The sequence below is a fragment of the Cupressus sempervirens genome, chromosome 8 (assembly GCF_028749045.1).
Source record: "Cupressus sempervirens isolate cs-2001-9-10 chromosome 8, ASM2874904v1, whole genome shotgun sequence".
NCBI classification, from domain to species: Eukaryota; Viridiplantae; Streptophyta; class Pinopsida; order Cupressales; family Cupressaceae; genus Cupressus; species Cupressus sempervirens.
In genome coordinates this window covers 543,258,693-543,282,847 of record NC_143125.1, presented here as the reverse complement: position 1 = coordinate 543,282,847, position 24,155 = coordinate 543,258,693, and the positions used below count along the sequence as shown (strand labels likewise).

At 35.2% G+C, this 24,155-nt stretch overlaps 1 protein-coding gene across 4 annotated transcripts in view; it reads right to left on the bottom strand.

Annotated features, from left to right (window-relative positions):
* Positions 1-24,155, bottom strand: part of LOC149543589 (myosin-binding protein 7-like) — a 68,390-nt gene that overhangs the window by 9,257 nt on the left and 34,978 nt on the right. The window contains exon 2 of one of the 4 annotated variants that reach the window (XM_089798380.1): positions 13,621-14,018. The exons of the other annotated variants lie outside the window; for them this stretch is intronic. Within the exon in view, the coding sequence (XP_089654506.1) occupies positions 13,998-14,018 (21 nt within the window). The 3' untranslated portion in view covers positions 13,621-13,997. Of the gene's footprint in view, positions 1-13,620; positions 14,019-24,155 lie in introns of those variants that run through there. 4 annotated transcript variants of the gene reach the window in all.

Here is a 24,155-nt window from a genome sequence, read left to right as displayed (position 1 = left end):
CTTTATTTTGTCCCCAAGCAACTTAACTAGAACTTCTAGTTCGAACCATTAAGTATGAACCTATAATGTAAAACATTAGCTTCTAAAGGTATATCAATTCTAAAAGTATTATCTTTATTTTGTCCCCAAGCAACTTAATTAGAACTTCTGGTTTGAACCATTAAGTATGAACCTATAAGACATTATTAGATCACATTGTAGCTCTTTTTTATTTACCCTTGTAAAGCTTTTACTTTGTGTCCAATGAGAACACATAAGTGAGCTTTCAACCACATATATATGTTCATATACTCTATGTTGCAATGGTTACCCCTGCTAAAGAAAATTCCCAATACCACATATTTGATTAATCATTGTTATATATCACCAAAAAAGGTGACATTGTATCAATTCTAAAAGTATTATCTTTATGTTGTCTCCAAGCAACTTAACTAGAACTTCTAGTTCGAACCATTAAGTATGAACTTATAATGTAAAACATATAGCTTTTAAAAGTATATCAATTCCAAAAGTATTATCTTTATTTTGTCCACAAGCAACTTAACTAGATCTTCTAGTTCGAAACATTTAGTATGAACCTATAAGACATTATTAGATCACATGGTAGCTCTTTTTTATTTACCCCTATAAAGCTTTTATTTTGTGTCCAATGAGAATACATAAGTGAGCTTTCAACAACATATATATGTTCATCTACTCTATCTTGCAATGGTTACCCTGCCAAAGAAAGCTCCCACCACCACATATTTGATTAATCATTGTTGTATATCACCAAAAAGGTGACATTGTATCAATTCTAAAAGTATTATCTTTATTTTGTCCCCAAGAAACTTAACTAGAACTTCTAGTTCTAACTATTAAGTATGACCCTATAATGTAAAACATTACTGAAAAATAAAATATAACGACAATGTAACCTCTAATTATGCATAAGAAAAAATATATTAATAACTAATTTTAAATTTTAAAAGACTTGGAAAATCTTTAAAAAAATATTCAAAACTTGGAAAGCAAGAAAGACTTACTCACCTTTGATGCCTAGATCTTCTTTGTCCAATGATTTTTAAGCTTTGGCATACCTCTAACTCCTTTTATAGGAGGCTTCACCAATGAAAAATATGATATTACCTTTAAACCCCAACAATGGTAGCCTAGAGGAAAATGGTGTTCTTAATGTTGTGTGTTTATGAAATGAGTTGCAATGACCAAATAGAAGAATAAGAGTGCAATAACACATTGGGGGTTGTTCTCAAATATTAATTTTTTTGGTTGAAAAACGTCTAGCTTTTGGCATACCTCTAACTCCTTTATAGCCTTCAACAATAAAACAAATAAAGTAGCCTTCAAACCCCAACAATGGTAGCCTGGAGGGAAAAAATGGTGTTCTTAACGTTGTGTGTTTATGAAATGAGTTGCAATTACGTAAAAAAAGAAAAATAGAGTGAAATGAAACATTGGGGGTTGTTTTCAAACATTAATTTTTTGGGTTGAAAAATGTTTTTATGGGGACATGAGTTGATGGGTATGCCTAGGGTACCAATAGGATGGGGGTGTTTTCAATTTTTTTCTTTGGTTAAAAAATGTTTTTTTTAGGTACATGGTCCAATGGGTTCACCTAGGTTTACCCAAGCCAAATAACTTCAGGAAAAAGTAGAAGTTAGTTGACGTAATTAAATGATTTATCTTGATGAAAATTGGATAAATGAATTGAAAGCCATTATGGAACGACAAGAACAAACAATGACTACTTTCTTCTATCTCTAGTCATACTTCTCTCATTAATACTAGAATATTATAATGTTTCTTTAATGGTCAACTTAGTTAGTCTTTGCTTTATTAGGTAGTTTCTATTTTCGTCTTTAGTTCACAATTGTTTCTTCTAGAAACATTGTTTTTGTCAATCTATATAAGGAGTTTTCATCTCCTATGTTTAATACAACATCAATTTACTATAATATGGTATCAAATTAGGTGCACGAGATTTCATAAAATTTGATTTTTTTTTTAAAGAAAAATTCAGGCCTCTTTTGATCTGGATATTTTCCCTAAAATTTGGTTTTCGTATTTTTGAAACAAAAATCGTCAAAGTTATTTTATGAAAAAGTGTGTCATCTTTGAAGTTTTTGCTAAGAATCACGAGTTTGGTCGAGGGTTTTGAATCTTGATTGAGCAATTTCTTGGTTTAGGGAGAAGTCTTTAATTTTCGAAGGTTGCATGTGAGTTACATGATTCTATATGTTGCTTACATGTGTTATTTTGCCACATGAAGGTTTCTCTAATGGATATTCATAATTTTTTCCCTTAAAAAAATTTTGATGGGTTTTCATAATTTTTTCCCTTATTAAATTATTAATGGTTTTTTCGTAGTTTTTTTCCCTTGAAAATATTCTCTTTGGCTAATCTTGGTAATTGACATTCTACATATCCAGGGAAGGTCTCAACAGCAACAAAATGTCTTGAAGAGTTTGTGACCAAACGACAACAGCTAGACAAAAGACAATTGAGGAAGGGTATTAGACTATTATAATATTTCTTTAATGGTCATGTTAGTTAGTCTTTAGTTTATTAGGTGGTTTCTATTTTTGTCTTCAGTTCGCAATTGTTTCTTTTAGAAACATCGTCTTTGAAAATCAATATAAGGAGTTTCATCTCCTTTTGTTTAATACAACTACAACAGCATTTGTTTATCATAACAATTAAAATAAAATGCTTGACTCCATTATCAACTTATCCTTCAAGGTCTTGTATTGAATTATGTTTGCTCTCAGCTTTTGAGCACATGCACAAGACGACGTTGAAGGACGAAGTGTGGTTTATTGATGCTTCTGATTGACTGATTATTAAGATGAACATTCTATAGTGATCGATTGCTCACAAGGTGAAGTGTCATGGTGAAAAAATCCAAGGAGACACAAAACAACATTCAACGAGCAGGGTGTTCAGAGTAGTGCAATGCAATGTGAAGTGAAGCGGTGTAGTGATAGTGAAGGTGTGAAGAGCAGTGTGACTTGGAGTCCCCATCCACAAAGGGGGCCTAGATCTTATCCGTGTAAGCTAGCTTGGTTCACAATGAGTCAGGGTTGCATCGGCAAGTTCCAAAGCCACAGGGTGTTGCGGGTGTGGAGTCTACGTGTAAAGCTACAACTAAGGAGGTGAGGTGTATTGGGTATTTATCGGTGTTCGAAGAGTGGATGCATATCTAGGGGTGGGAACTTGTATAGAATGCTTAGGAAGTACTTGAGTAGTGATCAACAACATAGTTGAAATTGATGTACACTGGGCCAAGGGCTACTTGTTGAAATCAATAAAGCTACTTATTTGCCCCAAATACCGTGTTCATTGTTGTGTTCAAATATTCCGCTATGCAAGAAGATATTTTGACTGTATTAATGTGTGTGTGTAGGTGTCGAGCTTGGATCTTTGGTGGAAGTCATAGTTCGGGATCATCCCAACTTGGGGAGATCGTCGGTGTCGAGTGGGTTAAAAATATAGCCCCATGACAATTGGAATCAAAATGCAGTGCTCAATACTCCAAGCCAACTTTGCTCACAATGAGTTAGGGTTACATCAGCAAGTTCCAACGACACAAGGTTTTGTAGGTGTGGAGTCTACATGTGGAACTATAACCAGGGAGTTGAGGTGCGTTGGGTGTGTGTCGGTGTTCCAAGGTGGATGCATATCTAGGGGTGGGAACTTGTATAGTGTTTGGGAAGTACTCAGGCAATTATCAACAACATAGTTGAAATTGATGCATTGATGTAGACAGAGCCAAGGGCCATTTGTTGAAATCAATAAGGCTACTTATTTGCCCCAATTATTGTGTTCATTGTTGTGTTCAAATATTCCATTGTGCAAGAAGATATTGTGATTGTATTAACAAGAGTGTGCAAATGTTGAGCTTGGATCTTTGGTGTAAGGCGTAGTTCGAGGTCGTCCCAACTTGGGGAGATTGGCAATGTCATGCAGGGTAAAAATCTAGCCCCGTGACAGTTGGTATCAAAGTGCAATGCTCGATACTCCAAGCTTAGCACATAATAGTGAAGTGTAGTAATGTCGGAGAAGACGTCATCTACGGAATTGTCTTCTGAATCTATGGCAACACAAAATCAAACGGCCAACATCAATACAAGGCCCCGAGCTACAAAAAGGCACAATGAGAGAGTTAACGACTTGGAAAATCGAATAGAGTCCATGGAGGACCTCGATGTGGCAACTTAGATTGCATCTCTTGAGGTAGAGACAAGGGATTTAGATGTTGAGACTGCAAGCATGCCTATAGAGTTTCACATGTTTATGCAAGAGCATAATTGCTCGAGGAGGATCATGCTTTATTAGCAAAAGCTAATAAGAAGTTAAGGGAAGATCATTAGACGTTATTAGATTAGTACTAGAATTTGGTGGGGGAGCACCAAACTATGACTAGGGATTGTCAAATGTTCGTAGGGGAAGCTCAATGATTGACTAAGGAGGTTGATTTCTTGAACGCAATCTTCACTCAAGGAGGAGGGATCAGGACTGGCCATAAACAAAAACCCCCAGATCCATATGATAGAAAAAGAGATGACATGGTACTGAACAACTTTGTATTACATATGGAAAGATATCTAAATCTTTGAAGGGATATACTGATGAGGAGAAACTTAATGAGGAAGTGTGTTATCTATCAAGAGAGGCCAAGCTATGGTGGCAAACAAAGTTGGAAGACCAAAAGGCAGGGAGGCCAATGCTAACAATGGACACTTGGATAACATGTGTTTGCAACTAAGAGAACAGTTTAAGCCGGAGAGTGCAGCCTTTGAGCTGATATATAGAGTCAAGTTCATGAGGCAGACTGGGCACATAAGGGACTGCATTCAGGAATTTTGAACACACATGTTGGAATTGCCAACCTGGGAACTCTTTGCAAAAATGTGTTTCTTTATAAGAGGTTTAAAACCTTGGGCAATGGTTGAAGGAAGAATAAGCCACAAACTCTTAAGGATGCCAGTATTATTGCAAACGCATTAGAAGATCTTAAGTTTGGACCTAAAGAGTATAATAACGGTGGGTCTTCTCATCCGAAGAATGACAAGAAGCAATTCCAAAAAAAAGGGTGATGATAAGTCTAAGAGCAGCATGTCAATTAAAGGAGCTTCAAGTAGCATGAAATTGACTGGTACGTCGAAATCAACAAACAAGAAGGATTTAGGTCAGAGTTACTCAGAGGATGAGTCTAGGAATGCAAAGAAACATGTGTGCTTTATCTATGGGAATCAAAATCATTGCTCTAAGGAGTGTCCATAGCAACAAAGACTAACTTCTGTACAGACAGAGACTGCAGAGAAAGATGGGTCAACCTCAGTTATGAGCATGATTCAAGGATTGGGTGCAGTAAAGAACTCGCAGCAACAAACAAAGGCTACGGCAACCAGACCCAAAATTTTGAATCGGTTGTGTTATGTGGAGGTTGAAATGAACAACAAGATCAAGGGCCACACACAACTACATTGCAGCCAAGAGAGCTGTAGACTTGGGACTTAAGGTGCAGCTAGGCACAAGTTCCTTCAAATCGATGAACTCACCCGCTAAGAAAGTAACTGTTGTCAAGGCCACATGGATTTAATGTGTCATAGAAATGTTGAGTTGATATTGAGCCAAGAGTTCTTAGATCCAGTGATGCCTCACCTAGAGTCATTTTTCTTAGATCCACAAAATTCACATATGGTGAAGACATCAGAGAGATGACAATCCCGGAAGGCTCCTGTGATCTCACCATTGAGTATGAAAAAGGTAGCTGGGAATAAAGATAAGGAACCTCTGTTATTGGACCGCTTTGAAGGAACTTGTGCCTGGTTGCACCTTAAGTCCCAATTCTATAGCTCTCCTGGCTACAATGTAGTTGTATATGGCCCCCAAATTGACCATTCCCATGGTGATTTAGTTGTTCATTTCAACCTCCACATAACACAACTGATTCAAACTTTTGAGTTTGGCCCTCGTAGCCTTTGGTTGTTGTTATGAGTTCTTTACTGCACCCAATCCTTAGATCACACCCATCACTAAGGCTGACTCATCTTTCTCTACAGTCTTTGTATATGTGGAAGTTAGTCTTTGTCGCTTTGGACACTCTTAGGCCAATGATTTCGATTCCCATGAATAAAGCACCCACGCTTCTTTGCATTCTCATACTTGTCCTTTGAGTTACTCTTCCCCAAAACCTTCTTGTTTGTTGGTTTCTAAGTTGCTGGTTTGGATTCAGGTTGGGATGCAAGTTCAAGATTCGGGTTCAAAATTCGTTCAAGATTTTTCTTGGGTGGGTTCTAATTTGTTTTGGTTCATCCATACAAAAACTTATGTTACATACATATACATACATGCATGTATGTATATAAATATGTTTGCAATAGAAAATAAGTTCATAAACCACTATGCTAATAGTAAGGCAACATAGCAAAATACACCACCACACACACACACACACATATACATATATATATGGCATATGTTTTTCTCTTTTTGGCCTTTTTGGTGATCCATTTTAGGGTTGGATTGATTGATATAGAGCCCAAAAAACTTTAATAAAGTTTAAAATGTCCACTTTTTGGCAAAATTCAGGTTGGGTCCTATTGCAAATTTTGAAAATTGCCATAAAAACAATAAAATTTGTGCCATGCCCGTCTAACAGAATTTGGGCCGACTTTTGCAAGAATATGATAAGGACCAAACTTTTGCAAGAACAGGACCAGACTTTGGACTTACCAAGGAAGAATTTGGTAACATAGGTTGGTTTCGACGTCCTGATTGATTTCGTGCTACTTGAAGCTACATAGGTTGGTTTCGACGTCCCGATTGATTTCATGCTACTTGAAGCTCCTCCAGCTGACTTGCTTCAATTAGATTTATCGTCACCCTTTGTCTAGAATTGCTTTCTGTCATTCTTCTGATGAAAAGACCTACCATTATTATACTCTTTAGGTCTAGACTTGTGATCTTTCAATGCATCCACAATAGTAATGGCATCCTCAAGGGTTTGTAGCTTATTTTTCCTTACTTCAGCCATTGCCCAAGGTTTTAGACCTCCTATGAACAAACACATTTTCTCCAAGGGTTCCCAGTTTGGCAATTAGAACATGCGCATTTGGTATTCTTAAATGTAGTCCCTTATGGACCCAATCTATCTCATGAACTTGACTCTATATCTCAACTCAAGGGCTGCATACTCTAACTTAAATTGTTGTTTGAGTTGCAAACACAATTCATCCTAGATGTCCACTATTAGCACTAGCCTCCCTGCCTTTGGTCTGTTTGAGTTGCAAACACAATTCATCCTAGATGTCCACTGTTAGCACTAGCCTCCCTGCCTTTGGTCTTCCAACCTTGTTCACCACCATAGCTTGGCCTCTCTTGATAGACAACACACTGCCTCATCAAGCTTCTCCTCATCAGTATGGAAAGATATCCCTTCAGAGATTTCAAAGATCTTTCCATATTAAATATGATGTTATCCAGTACCTTGTCATCTCTTTTTCCATCATATGGATCTAGGGAATTCTGTTTATGCCCAGTCTTGATTTGTCCTCCTTGAGCAAAGACTGCCTTCAAGAAATCAACCTCCTTAGTCAATCTGTGAACTTCCCTGACAAACGTCTGACAATCCCCAGGCATAGTTTGGTGCTCCCCCTACCAAATTCTAGTTGTCATCTGACAACATATGATGATCATCCTTTAACTTCTTATGAGATTTCGCTAATAAATCATGATCCTCTAAGAGTGATTATGCTCCTGCATAAACATTTAAGACTCTGTATGCATCCTTGCTCTCAACAACTAAACCCTTTGTCTCTACCTCAAGAGATGCAATCCAAGTTAATGCATTGAGGTCCTCCATGGACTCTATTCGACTTTCCAAGTCATTAACTCTATCATAGAGCCTTAGTGTAGCTCAAGGCCTTCTATTTATGTTGGCCCTTTGATTCTATGCTGCCATAGATTCAAAAGACGATTTCACAAATGATGTCTCCTCCAGCATTACTACACTTCACTACTATGTGCTAAGCTTGGAGTATCGAACACTACGCTTTGATACCAAATCTCATGGGGCCAAATTTTTCCCCGTGCGGCATCGACGATCTCCCCAAGCTGGGACGATCTCGAAGAATGCCTTCAACCAAAGATCCGAACTCAACAACTATAGATACACTTGTCAATATAATCACAATATCTTCTTGCACGACAAAATATTTGAACACAACAATGAGTATAGTATTTGGGGCAAAAAAGTAGCTTTACGTTTTCAACAAATGGCCCCTAGCTTGGTCTACATCAATTTCAACTATGTTGTTAATACCAACTGTCACGAGGCTAGATTTTTACCCCGTACGACATCGACGATCTCCCCGAGTTGGGAACTTGGGACGATCCCCAACTGCGCCTTCCACAAAAGATCAAGCTCAACACTTGCACATACACTTGTTAATACAATCACAATATCTCATAACGGAATATTTTAACACAACAATGAACACAGTATTTGGGGCAAATAAGTAACTTTATTAATTTCACCAAATGGCTCTTGGCCCCATCTACATCAATTTCAACTATGTTGTTGATCACTACCCAAGTACTTCCCAAGCACTTGATACAAGTTCCCTAATTTATTTTTGGATCTTGCCTCTATATGCCGCCGAACCCCTTGTTCAACATTGACTTTTAATTTCATAGCCTCATCATTTTAGATTATTTGATTTCAGTATTAGTGAGTGTGCAAACCATATTGATGAATCTTACGTCAAGTGTATGATCTATAATTCAAATTAAAATCTCTTGAGATTATAATTCCTATTTACATCACAAATATATGAACTGTCATTGTGGTTCATTTATATGAAAATCTTCAATGCTTGTTGCACTCAAACTAGAGTGATTGTTTTACTAGTATATTGTGTTCTTTTTATTCATTAAATGCAAATGCAACTAGAATCATATCTATCAATCTCTACGGCTTTAGCCTGTGATTGGCTATACTCTATTGTCAAGAATCCCATGTCTCCAATTCATTTGCTAAATATAAGATTTGATTATATCTTCTCAATGAGTTAAAAATTGAACTTTTATAGATTTTTCAAAATTATCCTCTTTTTATTTTTCTGCATTGTTTTGAAGAATGTCATCTGTAAGAAATCCTATATCAATTTCTCATACTTATAGGATGGCAGGATCATAGCTCTGATACCACTGTAATGTCCCCAATTGAGACCTTCAGTAATTTATTATATTTTTTTCCAATTACAGACCAGATATAAATATTTTCTTTTGTGTATTTCTCCATACCTCCACATATCTTTGTATTTCTGATTTCTCCATTTCTTAATGATAATATTCTATATATATAGTTTCTCATACTAAGAGTCATGTCCTTTCATAAATAATTATTAAATTATAAATATAAGTTATTATATTAATAAGTAATATAAGTTATATTTCTTATTATTATTTTAATACTATCGCATAATATATTTACTTGATATATATTCTTAATAATAATATTTAATTCTCATATTTTAATAGCAATATAATATTATAGTATGATTATAATAAATCATAGCTATATCATTATTTGTATTATTATTTTATTGGTTTATTATTTCTTTATATTTTAATTATATTTATTTTGACGAGGATATCACAGTCCTGCCCTCTCAAATTTGCTTGTCCTCAAGCAATTGATTTGATCCTCATTAATTCATAGTCTGGATTAATTTTCTTTCCTGCATATGTGTTAGGTACTGGAAAAGTAAACATGTTAGTATATAATAGCATGCACAAGAACATATGAATGAAGACACAAGGTAGACAGATTAATGCATGAAGATGCAATGCAAACACGAGGTAGACACATGAATGCATGAAGACACGAAGAAGACACGAAGCAAACATATCAATGCATGAAGACATGATGTAGACACATAGTCTACATGTTAGAATCCTGCTTACAATTTAAATTAAGAAAATGTAAGGAAATGTTTTACCACTTTGATCGAGAATGTCGTGCTCCTTTCTCCATCTAGAGATCAAAAGTTCTTCAAGATGCATATTTTAAATAAATTTTCTTTGGCTAGTAATATAATAGGGTATATACTTCCATAGTGGATGGTAGATTTACTGATGCACGAGTTTAGACACGCTCAGCTTGGGGCTCCCTCAGACTTTAATCCATATTGGGATTCTCTTGCCCCAGCACGATCGATTTACTCCTCCCCCTGTGCACACTCCCTACCCAATAGGAATATGTTTAATTTTGATGTGGATGGTAGATTTTATTGCTTCTCGAGGTTGGACACACTTAGCTTGGGGCTCCCTCTGATCTTAATCCATATTGGGATTCTCTTGCCCCAATGCGACCGATTTACTCCTCCCCCTGTGTACACTCCCTACCCACTAGGAACATGTTTAATTTTGATATGGATGGTAGATTTATTGCTTCTCGAGGTTGGACACGCTCAGCTTGGGGCTCCCTCAAATCTTTATCCATATTGGAATTCTTTCACCCCAACACAACCAATTTACTCCTCCCCCTATGCACACTCCCTACCCACTAAATTTAAGAACAAAAGAATTTGAATAATGATCGTAGTCTGCCATTACTTAATCTTTTCAGTTTTTGCCCATTGCTTGTGTTCATGATTCTCCATTAGTGTTTAATAAGATAAATTTTGAGTGAGTGATGATATATTTGTTGATATAATCTGTCTATAGTGTTCTCCTTGGTTAGTGAAAATGTCTACTTTGGTGGGATACATTACGGATAGGGTTTTTAATTCAACCCACACTAAATGAACATGAATACGAGTCCAACAACTATTTGCTTCACTCTCCAAACACATGTAATTGGTCATGGTATCCTTGGAAATAAATTCTCAGAATAATATGAATTGGAACCATTGTTCCTCTTGTTCTTTGATATGAATCCCTTCTCCCACTTATAATATTATGGCTACCTTGCAAATGATAGAGAACTTTGTGTTTCAGGTTTGAGTGAATATAGAATCACCCATGTACTCACATTGCTTCTATTTCATTTTGATAGTACTTGCATAAATCTTTTCTCACTATATCAGACTCTGATATGTTTGCTAGAGGATGTAATCCAGTTATCACTGGTTGACATATTATTCATTGTATGTGTTCCTTCCTTGAATCTCCTCGTTCCACCCTGATTATTCACTATATGTGATATCTGCCTGGGCATATAGGTATTTGAGATAACTATAAGTAAATATTAAGCGATGCCCTTCCGTATTTTCTTCTCTCTTTATTATGCAATCTTTACTTGATGTTTTACATTAAGCTTATCTGATAATTCTTTCTCTAAATGTCCGTAGTTCCATTTTTTAAATCCTTTTCTCTGTGCTTATGGGTGTAATGACCATCATGTTGATTGGAAAGTCACCGTGTCCCACTGAATGCTTCTTTTTTCTGATCATTTTTTCTCTGTCTACAGCTTCTAACAGTATCATCTTTGTTCTCCCTGATGCAACTCTATTTTTCACATAGTCATTCTCCACATTAGAATATCTATTCTGTCCCCCATTTCCATGTCGTTTATTTTTAACTATTCTCTTATTGTATTATGCAATCACTGACTGTGCCATCAAGATCATTCCCCTCTAGCATAGACCATATTCTTCTCAATACCAAAGTGTTAATATATCATGTGTGTTTTACACTCTCCTCATTCAATTTGAAGGATCAACCTTTCTACAATTCTTTGCTACGAATGACCTTTGAATTTTGCTGTAATAACTATGAGAAATCCCATAAATAGTGGATCGAATTAGGTGTATACTTATTCATTATCTTTCCTTTTGATAATCAATGTGTTTTGCCCTAATTAATTTCTGGATCTTGCCTCTATGCTGAGCCCCTTGTTCAACATTGACTTTTAATTTCATAGCCTCATCATTTTAGATTATTTGGTTTCGGTAATAGTGAGTGTGCAAAACATACTGATGAATCTTACGTCAAGTGTATGGTCTATAATTCAAATTAAAATCTCTTGGGATTATAATTCCTATTTACATCGCAAATATATGAACTGTCATTGTGGTTCATTTATATGAAATTTTTCAATGCTTGTTGCACTCAGACTAGAGTGATTGTTTTACTAGTATATTGTGTTCATTTTATTCATTAAGTGCAGATGCAACTAGAATCATATCTATCAATCTCTGTGGCTTTAGCCCGTGATTGGGTATACTCTATTGTCAAAAATCCCATGTCTCCAATTCATTTGCTAAAAGATTAGATTTGATTATATCTTCTCAATGAGTTAAAAACTGAACTTTTATAGATTTTTCAAATTTATCCTCTCTTTATTTTTCTGCATCGTTTTGAAGAATGTCATCTGGTAAGAAATCCTATATCAATTTCTCATACTTACAGGATGGCAGGATCATAGCTCAAATACCACTGTAATGTCCCCAATTGGGACCTTCAGTAATTTATTATATTTTTTTCCAATTACGGACCGGATATAAATATTTTCTTTTGTGTATTTCTCCATACCTCCACATATCTCTGTATTTCTGATTTCTCCATTTCTTAATGATAATATTCTATATATATAGTTTCTCATACTAAGAGTCATGTCCTTTCATAAATATTTATTAAATTATAAATATAAGTTATTATATTAATAAGTAATATAAGTTATATTTCTTATTATTATTTTAATAACATTGCATAATATATCTACTTGATATATATTCTTATAATAATATTTAATTCTCATTTTTTAATAGCAATATATTATTATAGTATGATTATAATAAATCATAGCTATATCATTATTTGTATTATTATTTTATTGGTTTATCATTTCTCTATATTTTAATTATATTTATTTTGACAGGGATATCACTGACACGAAAAGAAATTTATTTTCAGATTAATGATTTGTTCCGTCCCTTTAAGGATAAGAGAAAACTTATGGGCCTGGCTAGTTTCCAAATCTCAATTTAATTATTAAATGTTATCGGAAAATACAAGTACAAAAGCCAGAAGAAAACTAGAAATTAAATTTGTCCTTCCACTTTAGATGATGGTGCCAACCTTATGATATTAAAGACTAATATTAACCATGTGGTAAATACTTTAACCACTAGTCAAGTAAGTCATGGCTGTAGAAAGTTGGTCATAACCAAGATATTAAAGAAACATTGCCAGTAAGGAAACCTTCGATTCATAAATTTTATCGAAGAAATGCAGCAGAAGCCAATTAAAAGGTGGTTTGGAGTCTGGACCTCCATATTAGCAAGAGATTAAGTTGACAAGATTAAAAGAGACATTCCTTGAGGACATGCAATAATGGGCAGGGTGGATCATAATGTCCCTTTTTGAATTGGGATTTAACAACAAATTTAAACATACTAAATAAAAGTATAATATAATATAATTTAAAATCTATTAAGTTAAATATATGGTCAAAAGACATATTATTGAACGATCAATGGCGTAAAAAGAAGAAACAATGGAGCCTATGAATCAAGGATTAATTGTGTGAAATATCCTTTCACCACATTTAATGAAACTAATTGTGATATGTATGACTTTTTTGGATAACTTATCTCACAGCAACAAGGGTTCAATAATAATATGCCCTTCATTGAAATTGGGAAAACAAGTTACACATTTAGAGCTTGCAAATGTTTACTGCAAGATTGAAACTATCAATCACTAACCTGATTGCTTGATAAGAGAGATTATCTCAATTAGTTGGAGACCTGCAATTTGATTATCTATGACGTCTTCATGTGCTGCAACCTCTGGATGAAAAAGCTGTGATTTCTTCTTGACAATTGTATTGCTAAATAGGCATTATAATAGTCTAAAGATGATCAATCTGATTCTGCTCAATTAAGATTGAATTCTGATCCAGATACCTGCTCTGGCCACCTCTGTACTTTGCAAATGAATTAAAGCAGCAATTATGCCAGGAGTTGCATCCAAGCATGGAGTTCTCAGCTCTCAGGGTTTGCAACCTGAAAATGCTAGCTATTCAATTTCCTTGCATAGAGAAACAAAACTCAAACGATTCATAATAATTTCCAATTTCTACTGATGCCTCTTTGTAAAAGACCAAACTCAAAATGATTCCTAATAATTTCCAATTCCCATCAATGCCTCATTATAAAAGACCAACCTCTAAATGATTCCTAATAACTTCCAATAATCATCGATGACTCTATAAAAAACCCTCAGCTCAAAAAGCTGCGATCATATCGCTATTCAATTTCCTTGCATAGAGAAACAAAACTCAAACGATTCATAATAATTTCCAATTCCTATTGATGCCTCTTTGTAAAAGACCAAACTCAAAATGATTCCTAATAATTTCCAATTCCCATAAATGCCTCGTTATAAAAGACCAACCTCAAAATGATTCCTAATAACTTCCAATAATCATTGATGACTCTTTATAAAAAACCCTCAGCTCAAAAAGCTGCGATCATATCCTTAATTCACTGTTTCTTGACGATTTAGGCATTTATATTATTTGCTTCTCATTAAAATGTTCACCACCATGTAAAACGGCCGAGAATATTAAATCGTAACTCAAGTGGCCCCCTTTAATGATACCTATATAATTAAATTCTCATTAACCACAACCATAGCTTTTTCGCAAATATATTTAATTATCACCTCATCATGTAGCTTCTCCAACAAGCTAGGGAACTATATTAACTTGAGTGACTTTTGATAATACTTATTCTATCGATTTCAGCTTTAATTAATGTAATTAAAATAAAGTTGCCCTTCTAACATTTAATTTATCTGAACAACTTTAAATTAATTAATTTATCTCATTTATGTCGCCAAAATTCGGGGACACTACAATCCTCCCTTCTTGGAGATTGCTTGGCCTCAAGCAAGGCAACCACTACATTAAAAGTCTGGCCTAATGGTGAATGGTGCCCGCTAGAGTGCCAGCATAGGACAGCCCCCTCAGCATAGACACCCAATGGGAATTTGCACCACCAAAACAGTTAGGCTGGGACATCACAACCCACCACGCTTCACAAGGCTCGACCTCGAATCTGATACCAAGTTAGGGAACTATATTTATTTACGTGACTTTTGATAATACTTATTCTATTCATGTCAACTTTAATCAAATTAATTAAAATAAAGTTGCCCTTCTAACATTTAATTTATCTAAACAACTTTAAAATAATTAATTTATCTTATTTATTTTGCCAAAATTTGGGGACACTACGGTCCTCCCTTCTTGGAGATTGCTTGGGCTCAAGCAAGGCAACCACTACATCAAAAGTTTGGCCTAATGGTGAATGGACCCGCCAAAGTAACAGTGCAGGCCAGCCCCCAAGTAGACACACGGCTGCCCGATTGTGAGCAAGTCCCAGCCTTGCACAGAGACCCAATGGGAATTTGCACCACCGCAACAGTTTGGTTGTGACATTACAACCCACCATGCTCCACAAGGCTCGACCACGAGACCTTGACTCTGACACTGAGCAAGGCAAAGCCACTACGCCAAAAGCGTGAACTGATGGGAATGGCATCTACCAACATTAAGAGTGGGGTTTTTATCCCACAAGAGTGCCAACATAGGCCAGCCCGCTCGTGGACACAGGATTGCCCGATCATGGGTGTGTCCCAGCCTTACAAACACACTTAGTGGGAAGCCGCACCACCACAGCATTTAGGATGGAGTATCACAACCCACCACACTCCACAAGGCTCAGTCTCCAGACATCAACTCTGATACCAAGCAAGGCAACCACTATGCCAAAAGCACAGACTAATGGTGAATGGCATCCACTAGCAGTAAGACTGGGGTGTTCATCACACAAGTGTGCCAGCACAGGCCAACTTCGTCATGGACACCCAACGAGAATCCACGTTGCCACAACATTTAGGCTAGGACATCACATTGTGAAAGGTTGCAGACATCACATCGCAAAAGAAAGATAAAATTAAGAGATGTAACTTCTCCCTCACATTCGAAGATATAAAGGGAAGAAGGTACATGCAAAAGAAATTCATTTCAAGCATTGCAAGATCACTCATCAATCACCATTCACCATTACATGAAATCAGCGCACACTCAATCATCACTCATGAATCCATCTGAAGTAATCAAGTATCAAATCAAGCAAGCAATCAATCAAAAAATCCCATCATAAGTTATCAATTCATTGAATAACTCAAACATACAAACGTCCATCATCTCCAATATCTTCAAGCATCAAACATTGTAGCATCAAATCATTCAAATATAATCACTTGGACATCAATCATTCAAGCATTAGTTGAGCATCCACTCATTGATCCTTCAAGAAATGATAATTAAGAGAAACGACCAATGAACAATGCTCTAAAAACCTTTTTGAGCAATCAGTCTTGGAGTTGAGGAAGTTTTACAAATAGGAAGGAGTAAGAACCCCTGCTGATTTTATCCTTAAATACTTGAATTGTCTTGGAGGACTTTTTTCAGACAGTTGTATGGTCATAACAAGCTGCAGTAATCACTTATCTCACTGAGAAAATTCGTCAAACACTTGGGGTACCACCTCTTCACACAATAGAATTCCTCTCTTGTAAACTTGGATTTACTCGTTAGAAGTTACAAACTTAGTAGATGAACTGTGGCAATATTCATATCAAATCTTCATAACCATTTGATTTCAGATTTACATACAATCAAATTGAAAAATATATCAGATTAACAAATGATAGCAGCATTGAAAACTAATACTATTTTAATGGACATTATAGAATTTTATTATTGTTACATCCCAATTTTTGACCTAGCTTGAAATATAGCTGTTGAGGTTCGCATGAAATCAGTTGGCAGTTTAATTTGATATAAGCTGGCGAAATGGTAAGATAGTTGGTCGTTATGATTTCAAGTGAAGATGACATATTAGTTGATCGCTAATCGCAAATTCATGGAATTAAGATGAAAGGTTAATTGTTATGATTATCTATGATTAAATTATATATATATATATATATATATATATATATATATATATATATATATATATATATATATATAACGAAGAATTTCCATGCAGGAAGCATGTCGAAGGGGTGGAAGCATTGTCAAAAAAGAATTAGGCAGGGCACCACCATCACTGGGCAAACGGGTAAAAGACCTAGCGATTTGAAATAGAATACATCTGCAAGACTCACATGAGTTATTTAATAATTTAATTAAATTAATTTAGTTTAAATATAAAATGATTTGGCACCATTATCATTTAATAATTTAATAGTTGTACATTGTATTTATGTTCGAATTATAATAATTGTATTATTATAATTTTTGAATTTTAATCTTCCAATTCTTCTTTCCAACTTCTTATTTTTCTTTTATTCCTTTTCTCTCTTCATGGTTGATTTTATAATTGGAATTCATATAAACTTCTTGGGAATTCGAATAGATCTTGTAACTGAAGGAAGTCGTAAGGTTTGGCTCAAGTTTATAATATGAAACCTTTAAACATATATTGGCATTCATTCTTGCTCCGAGCATTCATCCCTGCTCACGGCTTACAACCTTCCAAACATTTGAACCCTCCCCGTTAGCAATCAATTTATCTTGTAGAGACAACCCGAAAGCGGAGATAATGTGCATACGGCTGAATGGTCTTGCCACGGGTCTCAGCTAAGGTTGGCGAACTCATCCAACACACCAAGCTACTTAATTAATCATGCAGAGTCATGTAAGAGTTCTAATACATTCCACAAACCATTTTTCATTCCTTTCCTAGCTGGTAATGTATATGAAATTGCTCCTTTAGCTGACGTCTATGTTCATCGGGTTTCATAGAAATAGCATAGGGTGCTATGTATCTGTTTCAAATAACAAGTGTATCATATCTCTTAATCTGTCATTTCTATTTGAAAAACATAATACAAATAATAAGTTTGATGCCTCCCATATTCTGATTTAAATTGCCGTCTATTTTGTGAAAAGTCTATCATATTCCTTTTTGTCGTCTCCATAGAAACAATATGTCTATTGATTAGTGTATAAAGCATGTCGTCTTTCTTTTTCCTTATTAAGTTTATCAAGTCTGCCGACTGTCATTCATGATATTCACTGCAATGATTTACACTCTGCTCTGAGTTCTCTTTTGTATATATATCTGAATATGTTAAAATTTCTCTGAATTATTTAAGAAAGTTATCATCTCAGAGAAAATCAATTACATCCTGATATAAGTATAAATAACTGAGAATGAGATAAAGAACCCAGAACACCAAGGAATTCACCAGGTGAGATGCCAGTATGTGGTGAAGAAGGTGTAAAGCATCTTGTGAATAATAATCTGAAAGCACCTAGGAATCACCGGCTTGACGGCCTAAGGATGGTGAAGAGGTGGAGTTAAAGAGAAATCGGTTATGATTAATTTAATTAATTAACCATTCAATTTGAAATCTTTTAATCACAGAGTGTGAGATGCTAGATGCATGTAGTCTTCTTGAATAAATTGATAGAACTGGTTGTTCTAAGAATTCCTAACTCCTAGAACTCACCTAGCTATGTAGCCAAGAAAAAGGGTGATGAGGTGAAAAGAGGAATCTGAAGTAATACGATTCAATAATCAATTATGATAATTCAATGTTTATCCTTTTAATATGAATTAATTAATAGCTCATGCAAATCCTTGCTGCCAAGTCGTATGGTGAGTTAATTACCAGGAAGCCCAGTGAACGGTAAGATGACCCCTGACTGTTCCAGGTATGTGGGAATAAGTTGTGGTCCGAGGTTGGGTGGTTAAGCCCCTAACAATGTTTCACCTCTCCTCAAGATGTCAGACGTGCATTAGACAGAGTTAAGCAATGCATTCAATTGTTTATCAAAAAACTAGTAATATCACCTTTATTTATGAGGTAAGATTTAAGTTGAGTTAATTTCATTGTTATTGTTATTTTACATCCAGATATAAGAGATAGAATCATGAATTGCTTTTCATTGATATGAATATTGATTATAAGCATATTTCTAATCTTGAGATACTGTCACAGTTAAGTGATCGGAGGGAAAGGAATCTAAAGCCCTAATTGATTGAGAGATGACTGGAACCCTAAATGATACAGTGGTATCGAAAGCCCTAATTGAATTCCGAGGTATTGGAAGCCCTATTTAAATCCGAGGTATTGGAAGCCCTAATTGAATCCGTGGTATCAGAAGCCCTAATTGAATCCGTGGTATCGGAACCCCTAATTGAATCCATGGTATTGGAAGCCCTAAGTGGGATAGCGGTATCAGAAACCCTAAATGAAAAGAAGGTAAACAATGCCTTAATTGATCCAGTGGTATCTAATGCCCTAATCTAAAATATAGTGGTATTTAGTTGTAATTATCATTTGATCTTAAGATAGCGGTTTGTAGATGATAGTCATCATATGAAATTGTTATAGTGTATTTTGTGGACTAACTCGGTGGTTGTAGAAGCGTCACTAGTTTGATTTCGGTCTCAATTTTCCGAGTGGTTTTCAACCTCTGCGGTAAATTCAATTGAAAGTATTTCAAATTTTTAGTTAAGAAATTTTGTCTAACTAATTTTAACAGTAAATCTTATTCACATGAACTTGAATGATATAACTGTCTTCCTATGGAACAAGTAATAACTGTATTCTTTGAGTATGGTATTTGATAATTTAGACCCAGGAAATCGGGATGTTACAATTATTAATTCCAAATTATTTAACAACAATTATGAGAAACTGATATGGAATTGCAGGACGGAAATTTGATTCAAAAAATGATCATAATCTATGCACAATGCAAGAATACTCAAAGGCACCAAAATCTGAAATGAAAGAATACATCACAATCACCATGTGTTCAATGTAGAGGTTTTAGCAGCATGTCTAAAGCTTATGTGACTGCAATATCTACGACAGCTGCTATAAAATACGACAAATACCTTGAACAAAGGCTATGACTCAATCCAATGTTTACCATCTATCAACTCTTCTTTAATGTCTATTGAAACCTATACCACACTTCACCAACTTTAAAGCACATATCACCAATCATGGCTCTTGGATGAAGCCATAGCCAAAGTACACAATATCATTGGATCTTTCACCAACTCAAAGTGCCTAAAACTTGAAGAATTCACAACTCTACAAGCTGAGGGAAAACTAAAAACCCTTGGCTTTCAACTTACAACACCAATTTCACAAGGCACAAGTAACATAATGAGTAACATAATGAAAAAGAACTCATGTGAATCTTTTATAACTTTTGTGGGAGAACTCACACACCTTTCCAGCCAATGTGAGATAAACAGATACACTTTTTCCCTTAAATCATTCATTTACTCCATCGCTTTAATTAATACCTTGGCTTAAGCTTCCATGAATTAATTGAATAAATGGCCCCTTCCAATGATGAATCAATCCTCAAGTCAAGTGAAAGTATGAAGTCAAATTATAACTTTATAATAAGTCATTTAATGTTTTAATAATAATTTGGCCGCTAAAATAATAATAACTCCCAAAATACTTATCCTAAAAATATTCCATCTAAAACAAGAGTCAAACCTATTATTTCCCCACGTGACCAAATGCACTTGTTCCCTCTCAATCATCACCAAACTTACCATAAATAGTGAGTACATGAAACTAAGCCCAAATGAAGTCCAATCTGAGCCAAACGGAAACCAAATTGGAACATATTGAATTGTGAAGAAGACAAAAACCTCTGAGAACCGAGCTTCTACCTCAAAAGTCCCTTTATCCACAATAATTAGCCTACAAGGGGGCACAATAGTAGGCTAATCCCTCAAACTCTGATGCTCATGAAAATGGGGACATTACAGAAGGGGTGGCCCCGCTTCCAAGTCCATGAGAGATGAGAGGATGACCATCCTCTCATACTCTTATCCAGTATGTCACTCAAAGATGGAATGGATGACCAGCCTTCCATGCTCTCGAGCTTGATCAAGGAGGATTCCCCCCCTCCAAGGTGAACATGGAGTTGTAAGAATGGCCCCTCTTACATGCTCTCTACAATATAGAGGATGACCCAGCTTAATATTGTCATTTGCAAGTATTTCTAAGGAAATCACAATATGATTTGTAACATGAAGAATATGTTATGATTTATTGATCCTAATATGATGCCATGATTTATTGAACCCATTATTGTTAAACTTTGTTGAGACAATCCAAAGGAGAAAATGAAGATAAGTTCTATCTTATGAATCACTCTTAGAATTATACATTGAATATTATAATAAAATATCTTCAATTTTTTAATAGAATTATTGGAAATCTCATCTTAAGTTGGAATTGTTGTTTTGGTCACTTTGAGGGCAAATCTCGAGAACCCAAGAAGGGGTATTACATTGGTACTAAAACTTTTCCACTTTACAAATTTCATTATGCAATAAGATACCTTATTAGGTTGGCTTGGTTGATAGCAAACAAGCCAAAGTTGACCACAATTGACTCTAAAGAAGAGAGGATGAAGAAGCATGACCAAGGTCAAATGGAGCCAAACACCAAAGGAATCTTGGAATTGAAAATTTTGTTCAAAGGATGAAACAAGCTCCCTTTGTGGCATATTCCACTAGAAAATGGGAGCCAAACATTATTTATATTTTAATGTAGTTTTATTTTCACTACACAGATTAATGATGAGGGAGAAAAACTACAATATGACAAGAAGCAAATGATTTCAAAAAGTTTAAATGGCTCATCCATGAAAGGTAGCATATATGGTTCACCATTAAAATTATATTCTCAACTATCTCAAGGGATGGATATCTAAAAAATGAACTTATTGGGTGTGATGGAGCCTTAAATTTTGGCAAATAGGGGCTTCTATTCAATCTTTTTCTCCTACTTTTATACACAATTGATGGTACACTTATTCAGTTATATCACAACTTTATTATAGAATTTAGAACAACAATAAATTTGAAAAGGCCTACTCTGGTATACATGACAATCACTATGTTCTATAGCGATGAAGGGTCCTCACATGAAGATGTACACAAAATATTACTACACCAAGACATAACACAGTTCATAAATACATTTGAATGTGCAATAACGATGCTTTAGAATGGGATGCTTTTTAGCTGAAAATTGCATAATGGACCATTGTGTGAATACGGGAGTTGGAAGATTTATTGATTGTACGATAGAAACTTTCCCATAAAAAATATTGTATGTTTTGCACTGTTGTAGAAATGTCAAGTCTGTGAGCAGTTTGTGATGTGTTCTGAAACAAGGACATCATATTCATTTCCAAGGAAGAAACAAGTTTTGGCCTTCATGCCACTGGTTGGATCAATGAGATGGGATACAGGGCCAAGCTGGAGGAGCAGTGACAATAAATAAGTAGTTCCACTTCACAAACATCTGCACCATAAATCACAGGAACTATACACAGTCACCTCTTAAAAATAATAATGAGAACAATCGAGATACAATCAAATATCTGATGCAACCACAAGGGTAAACATGGGAAGTTATGCTTGCAATTGAATACTTATTTGTAAAAAATGGCACACCCTGTGCAATTACGTGTTTCAGCCTTACTAAACAATCCTTGATCGGATCAAGCAAATGTTCAAACAATTATAAATAAATTCCAAATGTCAATATTTGCGGCATCACATAGGAAAATTCCAAATCAATCATCTCAAGCCATAGAAACAAAGCACTTTTCCCCATTCAGGCTGTAACATGTGAAAACTGGAGCCGTCACTAATGAAGACATCAATCTGTGCTTCGAACAACCACCATAGAACTCATTGGGTCATTCCAAATCACTATGAGCACATCCACGCGGGAGTACGAGAAATCCGTTAGGCTAAAGACAACGAACTTGCATAGTGAGACGGGAGTTTATATCGCAGGACTCAAGAAGTATAACATAGATGTGATCGTCGATAAGAGGGACAAAGTCTGAGGGTTGTATATGGAGCTCGATAAAAAGGGACTGAATTCATTGTGCTAGAAGAAATAAGTATATTCTACATAGAGGCAGCTCAAATATTATATTGGAGATGGCTGCGCAGTGTTTTTCTATCCCGCAAAATCGAAATACTTCTACCAAAGTAACAACGCTGAAGAAGGGACAAACCCAATATTATTTCCATTCAACGCTACTGAAAAGGTAACATGCCACATGGATAGAAAAGGGACCGAACTTTGCAGGCAAATGACTAAGTTGCTCTAAATGAAGGATGGAAATGACATCGATAATGCCCCAGAACATTTCTTCATTCGTCGATTTGCTATTCAAAAGACAAAATATTACAGACCAAATACCTTTAACGTGCAAGTTAATTATTAGTTAGTGATTCATATTAAGGATTAAGACTTGTGTTTATCAGTCAAGTCACTTGTTATGAGGAGACATGCTTTTTATGATAAGTTATATCTTATAACATTTAAGATATAAATATGACTTGAGAAGGAAGATACAAATCATTGTAATATCCGAACACTTTATATTCTCTCAAAAGAAGCATTTTTTATTTATTTTTTTTAATTTGTACAAAGGGATAAGGGCTTATTATGGCTTTGTAATGTAAATTCCATTATTTTATTTTTAAAATAAAATATTTTGTTCTTTGTTCATCATTAATGGCATGGAGATTTAAACTACAGGTGAATCGTCCTTCGTAATTACATTTTAGAATTCTATATATGATTTTGATATCAGATAAGTAGACATGGTCAATTAGCGTTTTAGATTTAATCATCATAGGTGTTGTGAAATATTAAATTGTTTTCGTACCTCTAGCCAGTTTGTCTCCATCTCAGCGGAGTTAAAATTCAATCTGGACTAATTTAAGATTGCATTATAATTGGTTCGTCACATCTGGATTATTAAAATTGTTGGCAGTATAAGTGCATTGAACATTATGAAGTTGTACGTGAAAGTTCACTGAAGTTGACTCTATCGCCCGAATTAACAAAGCACTGGTCTTTTGTTATTAAAGTCAGAAGATTTAAAATATCCTTCTTACAAAAAATCAAATTCATTATTATTAAAATTTTATCCAAATTACTCAGCATCCAATTTTCTGATCAAGTTCAAGGACCTTGCCAGCCGAGGAACTCACAAAGTTGAAATTCGCTATAGAAAACCCTTGAATTGAGTAGTCAGTGTT